Raw genomic sequence first — 25,288 nt, 5'->3', positions numbered from 1 at the left:
ATAGATTGGCCTGGAAAGGAGCTGCAATGTGGAGCATTTTCTGCTGAGAGAAGCAGGAACATTTGTATGAAATTCCCCAATGACATTTAACCAGCAGGGACGTGTCGCAGTTAATTTCTTTAGTCCTGTTGAGAACAGCAGAATCCTCAGGCTGAGCAGCTAAATCAGGAGGAGGCCGCACAATGGAGCCGTGATTCACAATACTAACGCTGCACTAATGTCCCGAGATTCACGTTATCCCCTTCTTGGTATGAACACATGACATCTATGGCGCTGGCACATAACCCCCCCCCCTAACCATTTTCTTGGGTTGTTGTAGCAATAGCGCCCCCTTTCTGCTTAGAAGAAAGGAGGTCGGCTCTGATGTTACTCACCTCTAATTAATAAATAACGTTTTTCATTCTTAAATTTTCAGAGTCCCACTTTATGGGGGCTCCCTTGCCCTGGTCTATGTGCGGAAATCTTATTTTCCTCACTGGCGGATTGGTCCTTGCTGTCATGGAAAGCTGCTCTCTAACTTACTGGTGAGCTAATATGGCAACATATATTTTGCTATGTGTGGCAGCATTATCTGGGCACTGTCTGGTGGTATTACTTGAACACTGTATGGCTGTATTATTTGAGCACTGCCTAGTGATATTATGTCCTCTATCCTCCTCTGGTTCAACTTGATAGACATTTGTTTTTGAACAATTCTGAATCTGTAGATACTCATACTGCATGGTGGTATTATGTGAGCACTGTATGGCTGTATTTTCTGGGCACTGTGGTGGTAATAGAATGGATTTCCCCATCTCATGAAGTGATGGTATATCTCTAAGGTATGCCATTACTTTCTGATTGGTGGGTTTCTGACTGCAGGTATTCTTCGAGTTGGTAGGGATCGGGCAGTTTGACTCCCACCGCTCAAAGTGATGGAATATCGCTAAAATATACCATCAATTTATGAGATCAGAAAACCCTTTGAAGGTGCTATGGCTGTTCTTTTGGGCACTGTATTGGTGATACTTAAGCACTGTCTGGCTGTATTATTAGGGAATTGTTTGGCAGTATTACTTTAGCACTGTAGGGATCTATCATTTTGGCACTGTATGGTGGTAATACTTGAGCTCTGCAAAGTGGTATTATTTGGAAATTGTACATAGTATGAGGCTAGACATGGACAAGAACTGTAGCAGCTCAACTTTAGGGCCAAAGGACATGTGTTGACTCGTACATCTCATTGTGCATCTTTTCTACAGTGTTGCTTCCAGTTCAACCTAAAACAAGAAGTGTTGCTGTCACGGCTGCGGTAAAGCTGCTGTTCTGTATAGAAGGGGCAAAAAGGGGATCAAGTTACTGTGCAGCCCTGGTTTTACCTTAAAATACAATTAAAGAAGTATTACAATAAATAAGGACAGAACAGCATTACATTTTTGGGATATGTCCTTTTAATATTGGAGAACTTCTTTGAAGAAATGTTAACAATTTGTACAATTATTTCATACATAAAGCGTGGATGAAACCGTAGCAAATAGAAATCAGTTTGAATACATTTCTAGTTCTCGTGTAGAAAACACAAGTGATGTATATCTTTTTCCTTCATCTCTGTAAATGATATACATTTATAGCTCTAGATCTGGGGTAGGCAACTTTTTTTTTTTTTTAAATAGTTTTATTGAAAGTTTTAAATAAACAATACACATTTATACAATATGAAAGTATTAAGCAAAAAAAACCAATAATCTTAGCCTTACTAGTATTGTGTTATGTTCACACGGAGTATTTTGACGAGTTTTTTGACGCGGAAACCGCGTCGCAAAACTCGGCAAAAACGGCCCGAAAATGCCTCCCATTGATTTCAATGGGAGGCGTCGGCGTCTTTTTCCCGCGAGCAGTAAAACTGCCTCGCGGGAAAAAGAAGCGACATGCCCTATCTTCGGGCGTTTCCGCCTCTGACCTCCCATTGACTTCAATGGGAGGCAGAGAAAGCGTATTTCGCGGTGTTTTATGCCCACGGCACTCAATGGCCGCGGGCGAAAAACGGCGTGCAGGGAGAGGAAAATCTGCCTCAAACTTCCAAATGGAATTTTGAGGCAGATATTCCTCCTGCAAAATACGCCGTGTGAACATAGCCTAACAGTCTATTAGCTAATATGTTTATATATATATATATATATGCACACACACATTTAAATACATGATAAATCATAAAATAGACTACTAAAGGCAAGAAAACAAGAGGGTTACTCAGGACCGTCGAGATCTACTTGGTTCCGAGTTGTAACAGGATCATGAGGGTTATGATGTGTTAGTTATCAAGGACGTTTGCTAGGGTCTTAAAGACACGGTCCTCGGATGGATATTACTTTTAAATTATACGGAATCTGTCAGCAGAGGCCTCAAAACTGCTGACTGCGCGATATAGGGGGGGAGGAGAGCATTGTAATTATACATTTTGTCATGCAAGCTGCATGACCGAGAAACCAACGTTTAATTCCCCTGGCACCGCAGTTGCAAGTGGCGCACTCTGCTCTGAGTGACGGCTCTAATGGCCAATCAGGAGACCACAAGAGCTGTCACTCAGAACAGAGGAAAGGGCTGCAAGCCTTTTGTGATGAGAGCCAAGCAGCACTTACACTTCAAATACCCGCCTCACTGGCCCTTGCGACCGCGGTGCTGGGGGACTTCAACTTCAATTTCTCGGTCATGCAACTTAAATAACCGAGACAAAAGGTATTGTTACAATGCAATCAAGAGTTATAGTTGGGTCTCTGTATATCTTGGGGCTTTATGCAATTATTAGAACCTCTTAGACCCTGTTCACATCTGCATTGGAGACTCCATATGATGGATGCAATCAGCACCCAACGCACCCCATTGACTAACAATGGGGTTCGTCGGGTTCCGTTGCAAATTCTGTCAGATCCGTCGGCACCGCTGGTATCCATCGTACGGCAGGTCCAGGACTGAATATTGCATTTTGTTATGAAAAGAAAGCAAAGATGCACATGTAAACAAAGCCAGGAGAGATCAGCCCGTAGAAACAAGACTGTTTCCATTCATTGACTGCAAATAGAGATCTTGAAAATCTAGAAAGATCTAGGAACTTGAAACACAAAGTAGCAGAACTTTATATTATACAATGATCCTCTTTAAGGTGAAGCTTCACTGAACATACCTGCAAAATATATAAAGAAAGAGATTATCTGTGACTGGATAAAAATGTTATTGTAATAACTTACTGTAATGGTAAAACCTAATGTATGACCCATGTCTTATAGACGGATTATAAACTCTGCAATGGAACAGACAAGGAATGCTTATCACCCACATCTAAGTCAGCCAAGATGGACACCCTCAAGGTAAGAGGCAACATGTAACCATAATCCACTAGAATGTGTGACAATAGAAACAACCAGTATGACTGCAGCGTCCTGTAATACCTGCCTGTTCTCAGTGCCTGGATCATCTGAGGGTTCAGCCTCTACACCAGGTAATTGTTGTGGGCGAGATCTGGATATAAGACCTCCTGTTGGGAGAAGCTAATCAGTTTCTTGGCCACCTACCTGATTGTGAGGAGAAGAAAAGCCGAAAAGCCTCAGGATAATAATGCATCAGGACAGTGAAACATTCACCTACGTTCAGTCTTAATAGAGTAGCCACTGGGTAATATCACAGCATTGTCTCAAAGATTAACGTCTCATACTTAACCTTTCTTGCTTCCTATTTATTAAAAGTGATTTATCCAATTGCAATGTATAATAATGTTAACAAAAATAACCAACTTATGAATGCTCACCCCGTTTAGTCTAAATCTTTATTGTGGACAGAACTCAGTTTTTCCAATACTAAGTTTCAAACCCCCTGCATAGACATAGTCCATTATAACATTTTTGCTGCCTGCAATTACCACTAGGGGGAGTTTAGGAGCTTACTGCAGACTGTTTATAACACAGTATACAGTAAGCTCCCTCTAGTGGTGATTGCAGGAAAGCAGAATTTTATCATTTACTTGCCTGTGCAGGTGATTTGGAGCTTTGTATCAGAAAAATAGCACTCCAACTGATGTAAAGATATATTATGAAATTAATCATCATAGAATGATCAACCTTAAAACTACATGGTGTTAAAAGGTCGTAACTCACTTTAAAGGGGAGATCTCCTCAAAATGATTTTCTCATATGTCACAGATACAAGAAAGAGGATCAAATTGGTAAAATCTGTGACCTCGGATCACCGTTTATTTGCCAAGATGAAAGGGCTCTGTAGAACAGTAAATGTCCTGCTTTGAAACAATTTTTGTATTGCTTAAATGCATCGAAAAAATCTAATAAAGCAACCTGGTCTAGATTTAATAATTTGCTAATGTTTTGTGTATACAGCTCCTATGAAGACCTATATGTCTCCATGGTTACCGACTACAAATAAACATTGTGTACTCTGATGCTGCAGTCAGGTGTTACCAAACTCTCTCTGCCTCCACTTTTTAATAACCTACAGACCATAGAAGATGAGAGTAAAACATGACTACAGTATCCAGTTTTACTATAGGGCCAAAGTCCAGAGCAGGGAGTCTACTATTTGATGATAAATCTTCCAGTTGTCTATTGTTACACAGGTGCAGAAAAAGAATTATAGGCAGGAGAAGAAGAGAGCCACTAAACAGCTCTTCAGTGCCCTGAAAGACCCCAGCGTGGTAATAGTGGCTGACTGGCTGAAGGTAAATCATTAAAAAAAAACTTGTCCATAAACCCTGTAATGCTTCTATAGGGTGTCCATAATACAATGTAGCTCAGTTACTACGAACAAACAGTAGCTGCTTTGGAGAGACATTATTATTGCATCTGTTTATGATCTTCTGTGCATGTACATGAAATATAGGCGCAGCAAATCACCCAGAATACAGAAAATCCATCACTATAAAACTGGCATATATGTATTTTATTTTAAGCACACTAAATAAATCACAACCAGATATTATAATAGTAATAACCTTTTATTCAATGGATGGTAGAAAGCCAATATTATAGTGTTTCTATTCCTGTCCATAGGGGGCAGTATTATAGTAGTTCTATAATATATGTACAAGAATATAACTACTATAATATTGCTCCCTGTATAAAAGAACATAACTATTATAATAATGCCTCTATATACAAGAATATAACCACTACAATACTGGGCAGTATTATAGTAGTTCTATTCTTGTATATAGGGGCAGTATTATAGTAGTTCTATTCTTGTATATAGGGGCAGTATTATAGTAGTTATATTCTTGTATATAAGGGCAGTATTATAGTAGTTATATTCTTGCATATAGGGGGCAGTAGTATAGTAGACATATTCTTGTATATAGGGGGCAGTATTATAGTAGTTATATTCTTGTATATAGGAGCAGTATTATAGTAGTTATATTCTTGTATATAGGGGGCAGTATTATAGTAGTTATATTCTTGTATATAGGGGCAGTATTATAGTAGTTATATTCTTGTATATAGGGGTAGTATTATAGTAGTTATATTCTTGTATATAGGGGCAGTATTATAGTAGTTATATTCTTGTATATAGGGGGCAGTATTATAGTAGTTATATTCTTGTATATAGGAGCAGTATTATAGTAGTTCTATTCTTGTATATAGGGGCAGTATTATAGTAGTTATATTCTTGTATATAGGGGCAGTATTATAGTAGTTATATTCTTGTATATAGGGGGCAGTATTATAGTAGTTATATTCTTGTATATAGGAGCAGTATTATAGTAGTTATATTCTTGTATATAGGGGGCAGTATTATAGTAGTTATATTCTTGAATATAGGGGCAGTATTATAGTAGTTATATTCTTGTATATAGGAGCAGTATTATAGTAGTTATATTCTTGTATATAGGAGGCAGTATTATAGAAGTTATATTCTTGTATATAGGGGGCAGTTTTATAGTAGTTATATTCTTGTATATAGGGGCAGTATTATAGTAGTTATATTCTTGTATATAGGAGCAGTATTATAGTAGTTATATTCTTGTATATAGGCGCAGTATTATAGTAGTTATATTCCTGTATATAGGAGGCAGTATTATAGTAGTTATATTCTTGTATATAGGGGCAGTATTATAGTAGTTATATTCTTGTATATAGGTGGCAGTATTATAGTAGTTGTATTCTTGTATAGTAATTATATTCTTGTATATAGGGGCAGTATTATAGTAGTTATATTCTTGTATATAGGTGGCAGTATTATAGTAGTTGTATTCTTGTATAGTAATTATATTCTTGTATATAGGGGCAGTATTATAGTAGTTATATTCTTGTATATAGGAGCAGTATTATAGTAGTTATATTCTTGTATATAGGGGACAGTATTATAGTAGTTATATTCTTGTATATAGGGGGCAGTATTATAGTAGTTATATTCTTGTATATAGGGGACAGTATTATAGTAGTTATATTCTTGTATATAGGGGGCAGTATTATAGTAGTTATATTCTTGTATATAGGGGGCAGTATTATAGTAGTTATATTCTTGTATATAGGGAGCAGTATTATAGTAGTTATATTCTTGTATATAGGGGACAGTATTATAGTAGTTATATTCTTGTATATAGGGGGCAGTATTATAGTAGTTATATTCTTATATATAGGGGCAGTATTATAGTAGTTATATTCCTGTATATAGTGAGCAGTATTATAGTAGTTATATACTTGTATATAGGGAGCAGTATTATAGTAGTTATATTCTTGTATATAGGAGCAGTATTATAGTAGTTATATTCTTGTATATAGGAGCAGTATTATAGTAGTTATATTCTTGTATATAGGGGGCAGTATTATAGTAGTTATATTCTTGTATATAGGGGACAGTATTATAGTAGTTATATTCTTGTATATAGGGGGCAGTATTATAGTAGTTATATTCTTGTATATAGGGGGCAGTATTATAGTAGTTATATTCTTGTATATAGGGAGCAGTATTATAGTAGTTATATTCTTGTATATAGGGGACAGTATTATAGTAGTTATATTCTTGTATATAGGGGGCAGTATTATAGTAGTTATATTCTTATATATAGGGGCAGTATTATAGTAGTTATATTCTTGTATATAAGGGCAGTATTATAGTAGTGATATTCTTGTATATAGGGGGCAGTATTATAGTAGTTATATTCTTGTATATAGGAGCAGTATTATAGTAGTTATATTATTGTATATAGGGGCAGTATTATAGTAGTTATATTCTTGTATATAGGGGGCAGTATTATAGTAGTTATATTCTTGTATATAGGAGCAGTATTATAGTAGTTCTATTCTTGTATATAGGGGCAGTATTATAGTAGATATATTCTTGTATATAAGGGCAGTATTATAGTAGTTATATTCTTGTATATAGGGGGCAGTATTATAGTAGTTATATTCTTGTATATAGGGGCAGCATTATAGTAGTTATATTCTTGTATATAGGGGCAGTATTATAGTAGTTATATTCTTGTATATAAGGGCAGTATTATAGTAGTTATATTCTTGTATATAGGGGGCAGTATTATAGTAGTTATATTCTTGAATATAGGGGCAGTATTATAGTAGTTATATTCTTGTATATAGGAGCAGTATTATAGTAGTTATATTCTTGTATATAGGAGGCAGTATTATAGAAGTTATATTCTTGTATATAGGGGGCAGTTTTATAGTAGTTATATTCTTGTATATAGGGGCAGTATTATAGTAGTTATATTCTTGTATATAGGAGCAGTATTATAGTAGTTATATTCTTGTATATAGGCGCAGTATTATAGTAGTTATATTCCTGTATATAGGAGGCAGTATTATAGTAGTTATATTCTTGTATATAGGGGCAGTATTATAGTAGTTATATTCTTGTATATAGGGGGCAGTATTATAGTAGTTATATTCTTGTATATAGGGGCAGTATTATAGTAGTTATATTCTTGTATATAGGGGTCAGTATTATAGTAGTTATATTCTTGTATATAGGGAATAGTATTATAGTAGTTATATTCTTGTATATAGGGGACAGTATTATAGTAGTTATATTCTTGTATATAGGGGGCAGTATTATAGTAGTTAGATTCTTATATATAGGGGCAGTATTATAGTAGTTATATTCTTGTATATAAGGGCAGTATTATAGTAGTGATATTCTTGTATATAGGGGGCAGTATTATAGTAGTTATATTCTTGTATATAGGAGCAGTATTATAGTAGTTATATTCTTGTATATAGGCGCAGTATTATAGTAGTTATATTCTTGTATATAGGCGCAGTATTATAGTAGTTATATTCTTGTATATAGGAGGCAGTATTATAGTAGTTATATTCTTGTATATAGGGGCAGTATTATAGTAGTTATATTCTTGTATATAGGAGGCAGTATTATACTAGTTATATTCTTGTATATAGGGGGCAGTATTATAGTAGTTATATTCTTGTATATAGGGGCAGTATTATAGTAGTTATATTCTTGTATATAGGGGGCAGTATTATAGTAGTTATATTCTTGTATATAGGGAATAGTATTATAGTAGTTATATTCTTGTATATAGGGGCAGTATTATAGTAGTTATATTCTTGTATATATGTGGCAGTATTATAGTAGTTGTATTCTTGTATAGTAGTTCTATTCTTGTATATAGGGGCAGTATTATAGTAGTTCTATTCTTGTATATAGGGGCAGTATTATAGTAGTTATATTCTTGTATATAGGGAGCAGTATTATAGTAGTTATATTCTTGTATATAGGGGGCAGTATTATAGTAGTTATATTCTTGTATATAGGGGCAGTATTATAGTAGTTATATTCTTGTATATAGGGGCAGTATTATAGTAGTTATATTCTTGTATATAGGGGGCAGAATTATAGTAGTTATATTCTTGTACATAGGGGGCAGAGGGTTTGCTCTGTGGACAACCACTATTAAGACCATGGCTGCAATAAAATGTGGTTCACCAATAGTACCCCTTCTATTAGTCATTGATGTCAGAGGGTGCCCTGTAATGCTTTATTATCCTCAGTCCCAGTGGCGGCACCTTCCATGATCCTCTAAACACCAGCAAACTTGCTGGGATTAGTCCAAGTGGAAAACTCCTTTAGCTGAATAACAGAGAGCTCCTTGTATTTTAGGACTACAGAAGTCATCCTTTGAGTCATTGTTGGCTGTTTCAGATTCGTGGCACATTGAAGAGCTGGACTAAGTTGTGGTGTGTTCTGAAGCCGGGACTGCTACTGATATACAAAACACCAAAGATTGGGCAGTGGGTGGGAACGTTAATGCTCCACTCCTGCGAGTTGATTGAGAGACCAACTAAGAAAGACGGCTTTTGTTTTAAACTTTATCACCCGCTGGATCAGTCTATTTGGGCAGTTAAGGTAAATTGTTTTACTTTCCTAATCTGAATCATAAAAAAAATGAATAATGCACTAAGTAACTGGACAGTAGACAATCTATGCTACTATAGGGGGTTGGTAGCTGCATTCACGTTTATACACTGGTTCTTGAGGGGGCCCAAATGTCCCTTTTTTACAAGACAACAGTATTACGATCAATGGAACGTGCTAGTTAGGGTTTATGGCAATTTTCCCATGGTCTGTCCTATAAACACCGAATGCTGACTATGATTCTTGCTTTTTAGGGTCCCAAAGGTGAAAATGTTGGTTCCATTACTCTACCTCTTCCCAGTAGCTACTTAATATTCAGGGCAAGCTCCGAATCTGACGGTAAGATAGAACTTTACAAGAAATTAATTGCTCCAATGTTATTTGTTGGAACGTGTCTGTTGATACATAGTAAGGCGCTACCAGGTTATCAGATTCAGTGAAATTGTATCTGTCGGGATCCACCCACAATCTCATTTTTATAAGGATGGCCTGACTATCCACCAAGTCTCCCATTGGAGGACCAGGGGTTAAACAGGTTACATTTTAACTCCAGCTATTTTTTGTTCCTCCAAAGAAAAGCAGCGCCAGATGTGTCCAGAAGCCGTTTATCTACCTCTACCAATAGAAATTACATTCATGTTTGGTCAAGCTCTTGTTGTGGTTGGCCAACTTAGGTGGAATGACCTGTATCTGAGCAAAGACGTGAGATATTGATCGTCAGAGTTGGAGGGATCTGCCAGCAAACTAATGTCTAAGGGCCACCATGGTCATTGGATTGTCAACAGATCCTAACAAAATTGTCTGGATCTGCCGACAAGTATCTGATAATCTGATAACATTCTATTACTATTAGTGATTATACCTGCTTAAACTTTTGCCTTTATACTCCTTGTGTTTCAGGACGCTGTTGGATGGACGCTCTGGAATTGGCTCTTCGGTGCTCCAGTCTCTTCAAGATTAATTTGCCCAAGCAAGGAAAGGAAGGAGATGCCATCACCCCACCTGATATGACCCACAAAAGTCTGTACACATTACTGCAAGCATCTACCATCTCCGAGCAGGAACTCTTCCAGTAAGATCCTCAGGCCTGTACCTAAAAAGCCAAACTTACTCTACCGAACCTTAATGTTTTAGGGGTCTCAACAGACCTCTCTCCTAGACATCTGTTTAAATAACGCTTGCTCCTTATTAACGATTATCATCCCTTTAGTTACTTGTAGTTTAAAATCATTCTGTCCTTGCTGTATTGGAAATCAACACTCTATCTGAGCCTGTGGTGGGCTTGTACTTTTAGATAGCAGTCATTCTGATCAAGCAGCGCTGCAATGTAAAGCATAGGATGGAACAAAGAAGCAGCAGCCTTCAGACTACCTCAGACTCCCATTAGACAATGCCGCTAAGCTGGAGTCACTGATCATAGCTGTGCCCTAATCCTAATGGAACAGAGCTAAATAAAAAAATAATAATAAAAAAAAAAAGTCAATCACAAGAAAACCAATAGCAGGTAAGCAGCACCCAAAGGTAGAGACTTAAGAAAGAAAATAGTTAATTACCGCAGTGTCCCCCCCATGTCACAGGCAGCACATGAACAGCTAACGCAGCCGTATAGTGTAAGGACCTCAAAAACATTATTGACACTTGTTAGTGTAATTTCATTCCTTGTATCCAGACACAATGTAGCAGGATTCCAGCTGTAATATTTACTCTGACATCAAATCTTCAATCTGCATTTTACGAGATTTCACAAATACATTTTTTGTTTTTTAGGCTTCATGAATCTGCTCTAGAAAATGATGCCCTATCTGACAAGTCAGAAAAGGACAATGTAGAAGAGTCTGAAACTGAGCAGAGCCGAAAAACGAGTGAGAGTGACCAGTCCGAATTACATGGCGAGATCTCTCTCGATAGAGAGGGGACCACGTACATGGAAGAACTATATGAGGAATTTGGAGAGGTACAATGGGACACTCAGCAATATGAAAATCCGTTTATATGGGGGTGTAATATAGGATAGGCAATTAACATCTTATCGGTGGGGGTTCGACACCCAGCACCCCCACTTATCAGCTGTATCAAGGAGTCTCACATTTGGTTGTGGCTATGCCTGGTACTGCAGCAAAATTAAGCAACTTTGCAAAAACTATTAAAAATCTTATACCGTTTTGTGTATATAGTTCCTATGCAGGCCTATCTGTCTCCATGGTTACATACTACAAACCAACCCTTCTACTGTCTGCAGGTTATCATCAAGACGATTGACCTGAAGGGAGCAAAGTAACACATGACTGCAGGATCAGACTTCACAGGGCTTGTAGACTGTAACCACGAAGACACATAGGTCTGCATAGGAGCTGTATACAAAAAACAAAACCATCTTTTTCTTAATTTTGTCTATATTTTACAACACTGAATCCTGTAACCATAGAGTCCAAAACAGCACCCTGTATGTATGACAGACGTTTTAGATAAGAAGTCCATACATGTAAGTGTATTTGTTAATGACATGACTGGAATAGGTGATCATTATTGATAACTACAACATGTTTATTTTACTTAAATGATTGATTCTGTCTGATGGAAATGAGTTCTGTCAGTTGTAACACATTCAGGACTCAATGTTTCCCTATCAGGAATAGTTGTGTTAAAATCACAAGAAATCCGACATAGTCCTTCCTGTTTACAAGTTGAACGTAACAATGTGGTGTCCATGTAGCCACATCACGTGATCCTGGCAGCCACATGGCGTTAGCATGGATAAAAAGTAACGACCGCCGATGTATAAGGGACTCATCTATGGTCTGGCTTTAGTCCTTCATCAGATATTAAATTGCAATGGCCCAGAAATATTTCCTATACAAGAATTGTTTGGGAGTTTCTATAGAGGGTGTAGAGGTAGCAGTCACATCCAGGCCCTGGTGCCTGAGGGGGCTGAAAGCTCCCTCTGCCACATAAAATACATCAATCTTATATTAGTATATGGTAGGTGGGGGGCCGTTACAGATTTTGCATTGGGGCCCAGGAAATTCTAGTTACCACTCTGGCCTCTGATAAATGAACTGATCAGCTCTGATAGTACAATGTGACCTCTATGATCCTTTGTACTTTTTGTATTTTGCTGTTAGATCGGAGAAGCGTCGCAGATGGAAACCGTCTCTGATGAAAACAAAAGCCTGATGTGGACGTTACTAAAACAAATGAGACCCGGCATGGACCTGTCCAGAGTCGTTCTGCCAACGTTTATCCTGGAGCCTCGCTCTTTTCTCAACAAACTATCGGATTATTACTATCACGCGGACATACTCTCACAGTGAGTGCACAACACTGGTATTACTTCCATGAAATATTCATAAAGATTATGTAAATCTATTCAAACCCATGCAGTGTCAGCCTTACGTATGAAGGGGCCAAGTGCAGTATCTTCTGTTTGCGCCCTCCACATGGTGTACAGTCATACAGTGCACAAACAACCATAGTGTCTAATTCTAAGTATGGTGCCCAAACAGTAGGGCCATATGTTGGCCAAATATAATTTCCATACAGTTGCCTAGATAATGCTATACAGTGCAGCTACCACCATGAACTGCAAAACTAATATACAGTGCCTAAGAAACAGTGCCAGACAATGCGTAATACCGCATAAGAACACCAGTATTATAAATGGCACATGGTAGTTTGGGGTCCTGTTATAGGTTTCGCATTTGGACGCAGGAGCTTCATGTTACACCTCTGACCGTGCCGCCTCCCGCTCTGTTTGCCTAAGCGTCAAGGCTTCCTTTTACAATGGCGCCATACCAGCAATGCCTGATTCGTTTTTGAGCTGAGGGCAGGGGGGTTGGATGGAGAATAGTAACTCAATGTTCTCTCAAGCCGCAGGATACGAGTTCTATATTTGTCTGGAGTCTTCAGATATTGGTTCGATATATCTGCAATTAGAAGTGTCTGTATTACGCTCCTCTGGCCATACACTAAGAAGCCGGGTTTTGCTTATTATTTCTTGACCTTATAAAGATGGAAGGTTGGCTCTGAAAGGCTTGTCTGGATTACATTCTAGCAGTCCATTAAAAGCTGAATGATGAATAGCAGATGTCTTACTGCATTGTCTTTGGTCTATTTAATTATACTGAGAAGAGTCATTCAATTATGGGCCCATCACCCTGATCAAAAGCAAGCGCACTTACGTCAGACAGCACTGAAGGCTCAGCAGCACCACATAAGTGGGTTCTATTTTTCCACAAATAGAACTTAAAGGGAACAAAATTGTTGCATTATAATATAGCACAAGGAAGATTTAGAGCAGCAACGATGTACTTGGATGTGGATATTACACTGGACTCTAGCGCCCCCTCAGTCTTGCCCTGGAATGTGATAGATAGATAGATAGATAGATAGATAGATAGATAGATAGATAGATAGATAGATAGATAGATAGATAGATAGATAGATAGATAGATAGATATGAGATAGATGATAGATAGATATGAGATAGATGATAGATAGATATGAGATAGATGATAGATAGATATGAGATAGATGATAGATAGATATGAGATAGATGATAAATAGATATGAGATAGATGATAGATAGATAGATAGATAGATAGATAGATAGATAGATAGATAGATAGATAGATAGATATGAGATAGATATGAGATAGATAGATATGAGATAGATGATAGATAGATATGAGATAGATGATAGATAGATATGAGATAGATAGATATGAGATAGATAGATAGATAGATAGATAGATAGATAGATAGATAGATAGATATGAGATAGATATGAGATAGATAGATATGAGATAGATGATAGATAGATATGAGATAGATGATAGATAGATATGAGATAGATAGATGATAGATAGATAGATAGATAGATATGAGATAGATGATAGATAGATAGATAGATAGATAGATAGATAGATAGATAGATAGATAGATAGATAGATATGAGATAGATGATAGATAGATATGAGATAGATGATAGATAGATATGAGATAGATGATAGATAGATATGAGATAGATAGATATGAGAGATAGATAGATGGATATTAGATAGATAGATGGATATTAGATAGATAGATATAGAGAGAGAACCACAAATGTGTAGAATTATGAGCTGTGCCAAGTGACAAACTCAGATCTACTTCATCTGTGTAGTGTAGTAATGACACTAATTACTCATCTCATTCTTCTCTATTGATTTAAATCCGCCAAGTAGCAGACCCTGCAGCCATATTGGTGGTCACCCATCTCTCCCAGATACAAATATCATAAGCAGATGGGTGAATAGATTTGATAACAATTCTGCATCTCATTCGTATACTACTGGAAACCATTGTTATTTGTTACTAAATTTAATTAAATAACAATGTTATAAAGTGCAATACACTATATTTCATACTACCAGCATACAGTGTCTAAAAAAATAGTACCATACAGTTCTATACACCATATACCATTCTACCCACCTAGAGTGCCTAAATAACAGTGATGTGCACCACATACTACAACACCTATTGCAGCCAGAACCCATGTCTTACCCAGCTTCACCATGTGCAGGTGGAGGTCCTACGATGGTAGAGGCATCAGGGCAGTTTCTCCAAGTGGTGAATATACCTGACGGTAGTTTAATGATAATTTCCTATATTTTTCCTTACAATTAATTATCATAAATGCAAAACAACTCAACCATCAAGGAACAATAGAACTCACATGTGTATTCCCTAATAATCCATCAGACAGATGTTCTGTGACAGGTCTGATCCACTTCGCTTAGAGAGACCATAAATCCTCTGGGGATTTTTCCGCACTTCTATATACAAGATACTTTTTTGTACGCCTCATAAAATAGCTAGAGCGGTAATATTCCAACAATTACCTGAGAATTAGGTCTTTCCTGAATAGACTCCGATGCCCCTGGCAGGGAAAGGACGAGTCTTGCAGTTTTTCTGCTCGCCTGGTAAAATGCATGTACTTAAGGTTATATGAGTTCTTCATCAGTATCGCTCTGAGGCTCATTATCATTTATTTTATGTTGTAAAAATGTAAATTAAATAGAATTTCGCTGTGTGATAGTGATTCCTCCGAAAATGGTGGAAAGGAACGAAGGAAAATCAAAAAGTGTCAATAAAAAAAGTCAACAGTCCAAAAGCAGGGACCATAGACATGAAGATATTTTTGGCCAGTTCCCAGTTACTTGTATAGCGCCAGTATATACCACCGCGTTGTACAGAGAACTGTTAGGGCCTGTTCACATCACCGTTCATTTCCGTTCCGTCTGAGGTTTCCGCCGGGTGAACCCCGCAACGGAAAGTGAAAGGGCCTGTTCACATCACCGTTCATTTCCATCGGAGGTTTCCATCGGGTGAACGCCGCAACGGAAAGTGAAAGTGAATGGTGTCCGTTCGTCACCATTCCGGCAAGTTTCCGACGGAATCAATAGCGGAGAAGACTGCGCTATTGATTCCGTCGGAAAACCGGAAACCTGACGGAATGGTGACGAACGGAAACCATTAGCGATGTTTCCGTCACCATTGAGATCAATGGTGACTGAAACGGAAGCTGTGCTTTCACTTTCCGTTGCGGGGTTCACCCGACGGAAACCTCCGACGGAACCCCGGAACGGTGATGTGAACAGGCCCTTATTGTTAGATATTATTGCAGTGTCTACATGGCTTCTTCACTAATAAAAAGCTGGGAGGACACAGGTCGCTGGTAATACTGGCCATATGGCTATTAGATAATTATTTTTAAAAATTCATGGTTTCCCAGTATGTCACATAGGACATGGAAAAATGCTAGGAAGACAGAATCTTTGTTTCCCCTGCATTCCTGTATATACATGGCCATTAGCTGTTACATTACATCACTTTTATATGTGATCTGTAATTACAGGGGGATATATTATAATAACCTTATTACCCCCCCCCCCCCCCACCCCCCCAGAAAGAAAATATTAACAAATAATGATATAATAAAAAAAATTGATTGGAACTCCAGAGCTTCCGTCTAGGGCTCTGATCTCACATGTAACGTTGGTTTGATTTCAGGGCAGCTGTAGAAGACGACCCTTTCTGTCGAATGAAGCATGTTCTGAAGTGGTATTTGTCAGGATTTTATAAGAAGCCAAAGGTGATCATTATAATTCTCCGTATTGTAACATTCGGGAATGTGAAATGAGATGAGCAGGGAACACGTTACCTTTTTCCTAATTTTCTCTATTAATCTTATAGGGAATTAAGAAGCCGTATAACTCAATTCTGGGGGAGAAATTCCGCTGCTGCTGGTTTCACCCACAGACAAATAGTCACACGTTTTACATAGCAGAACAGGTAACGGATTCCAATGAGTGTTTTATTTCTAGAAAATGATCAGGGGCGTACATAGAGGTGAGATTAAAACGGGGCCTGCATGTGTCAGTGTATGCTGGGAGTTGTAGTGCACGCCGTTGCTATAGACCATTAAAACGTTTTGCTGGCTTCATTATTTTGGTCCCAACTTGGCATTCTTTATATACTGCTGGTATCATGTCAACAAATACAATTGAAATGGATTGATCGGGCAGCAAGAAGGAACAGTACGTCAGTTAATCAGGATTATTGTGCTTTCCATCCATGCTCAGATGAGAGATTTATGTGGATGAAACCACTGCTTACATCCAGAGCTTGAAAAACCGATCCTGACCTAATACGTCTCATAAATGAGGGTTTGCTACAATTGTATCCAGTCTCGACAATCCTCTGTGAGCGAAATACATCAGCAGCACAAATCTATCTCCTGTCTGGATAGTGAGGTACAATGTATCCGTGCCGCTAAAATGTACCAACCTGAAGTGCAGACTGTTCAGCTCACGGTGGATTGTCTAGACTGGATACAATTTTAACAAACCCTCAGCTGTGAGAAGTAATAGCTCAGGCAGATTTTCAATCTCTGAATGTAAACAAGGGTGTTTCTATTCACTGACCGCAAACCGATATCTTAAAAATTATAAGGAGTTGAAACACAAAGTATAATATAAAGTTGGGGAACATTACACCATTAGACCCTAACTGTAGTTTTCATTCATAATTACGTATCCGGTAATTACGGATGAAATTGCAAATAGATTCATTTCTATAGGCCACGGACACCTTTCTGCATATTTACGGATGTGCGTCCAGGCCATAGAAATGATCCGCAAAATAAAGAACATGTCCTATTGTTGTCCACAATTGTGTCACAGACTCGCCCATAGAAGTCTATGGGCGCTTCCGCAATTGTGTACGGTCTACGGAATTGTATCCATATTTGCGGATCCGTATTTGTGGACAGTGACAATCCTTACGGTCGTGTGCATGAGGCCTTATATACAAAGGTTCAAGTGTATATCCACCTTTGCAACCAATTTTTGTATGGCACCAGTACTTCTAAAATAAATAATGAAGCAACTTTTCAAATAGTCCTGATAAACAAATCTCTTACCGTTTTGTGTATACAGCTACTTTGCAGACTTGTCTCCATGGTTACAGACTACAAACAAACTCAGTGCAGACTAATTCAGCAGTCATGTGTTACACCCTTCCATCTGACGCCTACTTGCTAACATCCATTCAATAGGTTATAAGAAGTAGGAGAAAGATGGGAGTATGACTGCAGGATCCAACTACATAGGGCTTGTTTGTAGTCTGTTACCATGGAGACACATAGATCTGCATTTGAGTTTTAGACACAAAATGATAGCTTTATTGAAATAGAACCAGACACCCCCTTTTTCAAGGAAGTTAGAAAGATAAAAAGATAGATATTATAGAGATAGATTAGATTACTTAATTTATGTTGTTTTCTTTATGTATAGTACACATTATTCATCCTTCATCTTTCTTGCAGGTTAGTCATCATCCACCAGTATCGGCTTTTCATGTCAGTAACAGGAAGGATGGATTTTGCATCACTGGGAGCATTTTGGCCCGATCCAGATTTTATGGTAATGAGAGCAGCAGATTTCATCCTCTGACGTTAACTTATTATTCCATGATTTTATTGACTACAGGTTATGTAATAGGAGAATGAAAGTCTGTACTCTACAAGGGATGTATCCAGTAGAGACCTGATGGTTCACTTTAGATCGGTAGCTGGCCTTATGGGCCTGTGTAAGGCTTCAGGGTCCCGGGTCCCGTTCTCACGTTCCGTTGGAGCTTCCCGTCAGAAAGGGACCCTGACTGAAACCATAGGTTTCCGTTTGCATCACCATTGATTACAATGGTGACGGATCCGGTGCCAATGGTTTCCGTTTGTCGACTACGCTATTGATTCAGTCTAAATGATGGAACCCTTGCACAACTAAGACAAACGGAAACCATTGGCACCGGATCCGTCACCATTGAAATCAATGGTGATGGAAACGGAACCAGATATGAACGAAGCCCTTGGGGGCCATAGTCATTGATGTAAGGGGGCCTTGTTCCTTGACTATAAGTTGATCCCAAAGTGTCCCCCTACTGGGCACCTAGCGATCAGTTGTAATCTGTGGGGAAACGTTTTTAATTTCCCTGCAGCGCCACCACAGGAAAAATGAAGTATTACACAGTGTCCAGTCATATTAATGTGTTGTCTGTGTAATAATACAGGACAGGTCCTCCATAAGAGATGAGGATCCTGAACAAAGGACCCCTCTTAACTCAGAGTTCCCTAATGGGGTGTATGAAAATGGGTTTTCTAAACTGGAAGACCCCTTTAACAAATGAATAGAAATGGAGCACAAATGTGTGTAAAGCTATGTGCAGTTGGCGTGCAGCCGGCATACATTGGTCCTTGAGGTACAGGACATGGATCATTAGAATAAAGCGCAGCAGTAACAGTCAAACATCACATAACGTTCACCATATATTCTCTGTGTCCTCCAGGATTCGTCCTCTGCTTGTATCCGCCAACCAGCGTTTCTCTGTCACTACATGTATCTGTTCCCCTGTAAGTGAGGTGACAGCCCCTGTCATGTATCATCTGACAGTTCGGGGGAAAATGGGAAAGATTAAAAAAGCTGAAATGTCTTAGAAGTCAGAATGACAAAAGATATTCTCTTTACAGAAACTTTACCCGTCAAGATACATTCTAAGTGACTAAATAAATGATCTCTATACTGGAGAAAGTTAGAACTCGGAAAAGAAAAAACTTTTTACAAGAAATTAAAAAGTGAGATTCCTATTTTTGAAAATGCCAACAGACCAATTAGAGGGTTACTTGTATATGACTGGAGGACTCTGTGGCTAATAAAATATATACCACTGGTCCAGTGAAGTACCTAAGGTGAACACACGACTGCTATTGAGCCTGTGGTGGTAGAGCTCTGGTACTAACCTACTACCCCTGCTTGTCCTGACACTGGCTGCTATCTGCAGCCACCTCTAGGGGGAGCTCACTAAAGCTTTATACAGTGCCCATTGAGTTTAATACCAGTTGTATAAATCCATAAGCAGTGAGCTCCCCCTAGTGGTGGCTGTAGGCGGTCAGAATTATATAATTTGTCAAGTCAGAGAAACAGAGCTCTGCTATAAAGATATAGTATTATTCTATTTAATCAGCACAAATATTTGTAACAAAAAGTTTCAAGCTTAACTCCACTTCTTCCTTCTGAGTGTTCTGATATCTCTTCTCATATCTTCCAATAGTCATGGATTTGCAGGACTGTCCCACAAATGAGACTAGAAAGAAGCAGCGCTTATACAGATTTGCAGAAAAGGGGTGTTTTGTATATAGTATTAGGCAGTGTCCATGTGGAACAGTCGTGGAGTTAAATGTCCCACAATTTGGGATTCAAATGTTGTAAGGTATGCCGTAAGTGATAGCGATAGGAAGTACCAAGATGGTGCCTGGTTACTGCAAATAGTGGGGGGACAGGTACCAAAGTTAGGGGTGATGGAAAAACAGTGCAGGTATGTGGAACAAGTCTGGGTTTTTTAGGTTTTAGGAAATGCTTCTCTGTGTAATGTATAATTCACATCTAGCATTGTACCAGGTTACTTACACAGTCCACCACTGTTTTATAGGAAATTCCCTGTCTGCAATACTAGATGGAAAAGCGAGGCTCACGTTCATGACCCGAGATGAAGATTACATCATCACCATGCCATACGCGCACTGTAAAGGTATCAGAAAATGTCACTTCAAGGAGGTTGATTTTTGGACAAGGACCAGTTTAAAGGACACATTGCCCAAAAGTCACCGTTTTCCAATTTTACCTGTGCAGTGATTTTAGATTTTGATGAAATGTCCATGAAATCCATCATTCACCTACTTGATGGTGACAACCCCTCTCTTTACAATAAAATTAATGAGATGTCATATCTCGACCCCAATTCCTGTTGTCAATGAATAGTCATATCATTTCCTTTTGGCTAAATGCACACAATGCGTATTACATGCAGATTTGCCGAGCATATTAAATCTGCAGCATAATACAAGAAATCTCATCTACACGGTGCAGATTGTTTTCTGCACGTAAATTGACCCGTGCTCCGTATTTTAAAATAGTCAGCATGTCAATTTATCCTGCGTTTCCGCTTGCGAATTGTTTCTGACTAGTTTTAAAGAAAAACGCACCAAAATAAAAACGCACCTATTTCCGCATCAAAAGGTAAAAACGCACCCAAAAAAATGCACCATTAGGTGGGGTTTTAGCTGTGGAATCACGTACGTATACCTGCGGTTTTGATGCAGATTTTCCGCATCAAATTATGCAATGTGTGCATTCAGCCTTAAAAGTCTGTTCCATGAGGAACCCCTTTTCGCAGAACCAGGTGGCGCTCTTTTTTTCAAGGGCTCCTTGACTGGTGATTCATCAGGATCGAATTGGGGTAGGGGTGAATGATAGATGGAGTATTTTATCACACATCAAATTTGAACCAAAATCAATCAAAACCATTTTATAATAGGACTTCTGTACGGCACTATGACAATGGAGCTTGGAGGAAAAGTTACAATTGAATGTGAGAAAACCGGTTACACAACAGAGCTGGAGTTTAAATTAAAGGTAAGAGAAAACTATTTATCTTAAAGGGGACTTGTCCGTTCTTCAATTTATTTCTCTATACGGGAGATAGAAAGCAGGATTCCCACTACTGCATGTGGTTGGCCAAAAAGCTGCACATGACCAGTACCATGGACTCCTCCCGGCCGGGGATAGTTTGTATCCTGAAATAGAATAGGGATTTTTGGAGTCCTAATTGGTTGCTATAGGACACCCCGAATTTTTATTTGCACAATTTTAATAATTTCGTCTGACAAATGAGTAGAACATTAAAGTCAACCTGCTAACCATTTGTTGTGGGACTACTAGTCCCAGCATGCTTTAATGGTGAGGGCTGAACTGAGCCAGACCAGGTGGGGACAGCACCAGGATGTACTGGGACTTGTAGTTCCTTTGAAGCTATCTCAGTATGTAATTTCAATGAAAGCAGCAGCATTGATTTGTATTCAGTGGATTTGTATCTAGAAATATATTAGTCTGGGAGTAAATGTTTCTCAAAGCAGCAACCTTGGACCCTGCATTATATTGTTTTACGGGAAATAATTTCAAGGTGATCGTAAAGCTGCGGAGTAAAGAGACTGTAACAGAACAAATGCATCAATAGGAAACTCCTGACAAATGTAGCAATAAAAGAGCAGTGAGGAAACTGTATACGGTATGACACTCAGTCACCAACATGTATAATTCTGTGTCATGACCGCAGATAATACAACAAACTAAGGTTATATTTACACGCGGCAAATTTGTGGCAGAAAATTCTGCGACTGAAAATCTGTTCCATACACCTGAATGGGTTTGTTTCTGCAACAGGTGCGTGGATTTCTACAAGCCCCATTCAGATGTGTGAATGTGCCCTAACTCACTATATATTATTAGGATTCTTTTCCATGTCACCCAGACTAAGGGGGCTAGAACCAATGACGTACCTGTCCTAAAGATTATGTGGCTTAGGAGGTTGGGGCCCAGATTCTGAATCGCTACACCCCAATCACAGATTCTCAGGGAAATTAGTGTCCATTCCTATTGTCCCACAGTCTTCAGAAACTGGAGGCGTACATAGAAATCATAGGGCCCCATAGCAAAACTTTAAATACGCCCCACTCTCCCACTGACAGGGGTTTTCAGTTTTTTGTATAATGGAAAGTCATACAATGTACCTTATCAAAGACCTCTGCTTGCTGTCATTCAACAAGAGCCTTGATTGTTTACTCCAAATAGATAAAAAGCTGTGTTGGTCATGTGATGGACACACAGGTCGTTGCAGTACAGTTATCACATCTCTGTCTTGTAACGAGCCGCACACCTGTGTGACCATCACATGACCAGGACAAGTGATCAATGAACGTTCTTATTAGATGACAGCAAGCAGAAGTCTTGAAGCTTAGGAATTAGTACAGAAAGTATATTGGAAAACTTTGTAACTTAACATAACATAATAATCTATATTTGCTAAAACTGGAATACACTTTAAGTTAACATCAACATAACTTTATAAAGGACGGCACTCTGTTTTATCTGGAAAACGCTCCGTGCGAGTGGTGTGGTGTGTGAGTGGTGTGGTGTGCGAGTGGTGTGGTGTGCAAGTGGTGTGGTGTGGTGTGCGAGTGGTGTGGTGTGCGAGTGGTGTGGTGTGGTGTGCGAGTGGTGTGGTGTGGTGTGCGAGTGGTGTGGTGTGCGAGTGGTGTGGTGTGCGAGTGGTGGGGTGTGCGAGTGGTGGGGTGTGCGAGTGGTGGGGTGTGCGAGTGGTGTGGGAGTGGTGTGGTGTGGGAGTGGTGTGGTGTGCGAGTGGTGTGGTGTGCGAGTGGTGTGGTGTGCGAGTGGTGTGGTGGGCGAGTGGTGTGGTGGGCGAGTGGTGTGGTGGGCGAGTGGTGTGGTGGGCGAGTGGTGTGGTGGGCGAGTGGTGTGGTGGGCGAGTGGTGTGGTGTGCGAGTGGTGTGGTGTGCGAGTGGTGTGGTGTGCGAGTGGTGTGGTGTGCGAGTGGTGTGGTGGGCGAGTGGTGTGGTGGGCGAGTGGTGTGGTGGGCGAGTGGTGTGGTGGGCGAGTGGTGTGGTGTGCGAGTGGTGTGCCAGTACCTTTCCCCGTGTAACATGCACTAGATTCATCAAGAAAGTGCACGCCCTGTTAATGAATATGATGTAGGATAAAAACGCCAGGTCAGACCCTTTATAGAAAAGTGGTAGAACTAAAAATTTCTTGGTGTGACACAGAAGCCACTTTTCCCAGTCGCATTTGTTTGTGTTCGAAAAAGTGGTACAAGTTCTTCATTAATATGGCGGCCGCCCACCACAGTTCACTCCCCGATTTATACAATTAATTAGTCTCCATAGAAAGTATATAAATGAATAAGAACCCTCCATGTGCTCCCCATACACTCCGACACTCTGTATGTTCATCTCTCTCATATTTATCTTTCAGCCGTTCTTCGGGGGCAGTGATACATTAAACCAGATCTGTGGGAAAATAAAAACGGGCAGTGAAGTTCTAGCAAACCTGGACGGACACTGGGTGAGAATCTTATGTGAATTCTTATTTATTTACTGTTAGCAAAGTCAGAAATTGTAGAACATCACGACATGGTATCTGTGCTCTTACTACAGGATCGAGAGGTTTATCTTAATGATGTTCACAATGACAGCAGGGACATGTTCTGGAATCCAACGGCTGACATTCGAAGACAAAGACTCAAGCGTCACATTGTGTTGTTTGAAGAGCAGACGGAAATGGAGTCAGAGAGGTGATGAGAAGATACAGCCACTTACACGGAGACCTGTAATAATGGCCATTCTAAATCTGCTTTGTATCTTATATAAGTAATCTTAAACATGTGTCTCTCCAGCACTTGACACTACAACTCCCACTATGTCATGGGATGTTGGAAATTGTAGTTTTGCAACAACAGAAAAGCCACAGGTTAAAGATCATACTGTGTGTTATAATAGATGCAACATTTGGTACTACATTATCGTTTGTGAGTCAGGCCAATTTGTACAAGGTCTCTATGGGTGGTGTATTCACAGTACGGCAATTTTGTTGCTTTTTTTGTTACCGCAAATTGCCATGGTTTTTTGGTTGCATTTTAGTTTTTCTATACTCGCATTCAAAGAGCTATAACTTTTTTTTATTTTTCTGTCGACATAGCTTTATGAGGACTTGTTTTTTGCGGGATTAGTTGTACTTTTTAATGGCACCATTTTGGGGTACATATAATTTTTTGATTAACTTCTATTAACTTTTTTTCGGGGAATAGAAAAAAAACCTGAAATTCCGCCATTGTTCTATGCGTTTTAAATTGACGCCGTCCACTGTGCGGCGTAAATAACATGTTACCTATATTCTCTTAGTCGGTACGATTACGGCGATACCACATATGTAGAGGTTTTTTATGTTTTACGACTTTTGCACAATAAAAAGACTTTTGAACTAAAATTATTTGTTTTTACATCGTCGCTTTCCAAGAGCCGTAATTTTTTTATTTTTCCATCAATGTAGTGATTTTTTGGGTTTGTTTTTTTGCGGGACGAGACGTAGTTTTGATTGATACTGTTTTGGGATACATGGGACTTATTGATTACGTTTTATTATGACTTTTTGGGGGGCAATGGAAAAAAATAGCCGTTTCACCATTGTTTTTTGCGTTTTTTTACGCTGTTCACCTTGCGGTTTAAATTACATATTAACTTTATTGTTTGAATCATTACGGTCGCGGCGATACCCTATATCTGTACTTTTTATTTTATTTTTTTCACTTACTAAATAAAACCACTTTTTATGGGGAAAAAAATGGTTTTATTGATTTTTTTACTGTAAATTTTTATTTCATATTACTTATTTTATTAGTCCCACTAGGGGACTTTACTATGTGATCTTCAGATCGCTGCTATAATGCTTTGGTATACTGAGTATACCAGAGCATT

The 25,288-nt window shown here is 38.8% G+C and overlaps 1 protein-coding gene and 1 long non-coding RNA gene across 6 annotated transcripts in view; one reads left to right on the top strand and one right to left on the bottom strand.

The window, feature by feature from the left end:
• The window catches only part of OSBPL5 (oxysterol binding protein like 5), a 98,121-nt gene that overhangs the window by 55,628 nt on the left and 17,205 nt on the right, over positions 1-25,288 (top strand). For all 3 annotated transcript variants that reach the window (XM_075838068.1, XM_075838069.1, XM_075838070.1), the window contains 14 exons: positions 3,264-3,344; positions 4,601-4,702; positions 9,157-9,360; positions 9,624-9,708; positions 10,270-10,441; positions 11,137-11,323; positions 12,492-12,676; positions 16,423-16,504; positions 16,606-16,704; positions 18,239-18,335; positions 20,395-20,493; positions 21,280-21,377; positions 23,790-23,879; positions 23,972-24,108. In XM_075838068.1, the coding sequence (XP_075694183.1) occupies positions 3,264-3,344; positions 4,601-4,702; positions 9,157-9,360; positions 9,624-9,708; positions 10,270-10,441; positions 11,137-11,323; positions 12,492-12,676; positions 16,423-16,504; positions 16,606-16,704; positions 18,239-18,335; positions 20,395-20,493; positions 21,280-21,377; positions 23,790-23,879; positions 23,972-24,108 (1,718 nt within the window). The remainder of the gene's footprint in view (positions 1-3,263; positions 3,345-4,600; positions 4,703-9,156; positions 9,361-9,623; positions 9,709-10,269; positions 10,442-11,136; positions 11,324-12,491; positions 12,677-16,422; positions 16,505-16,605; positions 16,705-18,238; positions 18,336-20,394; positions 20,494-21,279; positions 21,378-23,789; positions 23,880-23,971; positions 24,109-25,288) is intronic.
• LOC142660961 (uncharacterized) overlaps positions 2,526-25,288 on the bottom strand; it is a 128,918-nt gene continuing 106,155 nt past the window's right edge. Inside the window, exon 4 of one of the 3 annotated variants that reach the window (XR_012850596.1) lies at positions 2,526-3,160. This is a non-coding gene — a long non-coding RNA (uncharacterized LOC142660961). Of the gene's footprint in view, positions 3,161-19,238; positions 19,352-23,283; positions 23,825-25,288 lie in introns of those variants that run through there. The other 2 variants (XR_012850597.1, XR_012850595.1) reach the window with 2 other exon arrangements.

This window comes from Rhinoderma darwinii, chromosome 9, assembly GCF_050947455.1.
Source record: "Rhinoderma darwinii isolate aRhiDar2 chromosome 9, aRhiDar2.hap1, whole genome shotgun sequence".
Lineage (NCBI taxonomy): Eukaryota > Metazoa > Chordata > Amphibia > Anura > Rhinodermatidae > Rhinoderma > Rhinoderma darwinii.
This window is presented reverse-complemented; position numbering and strand designations above follow the sequence as displayed.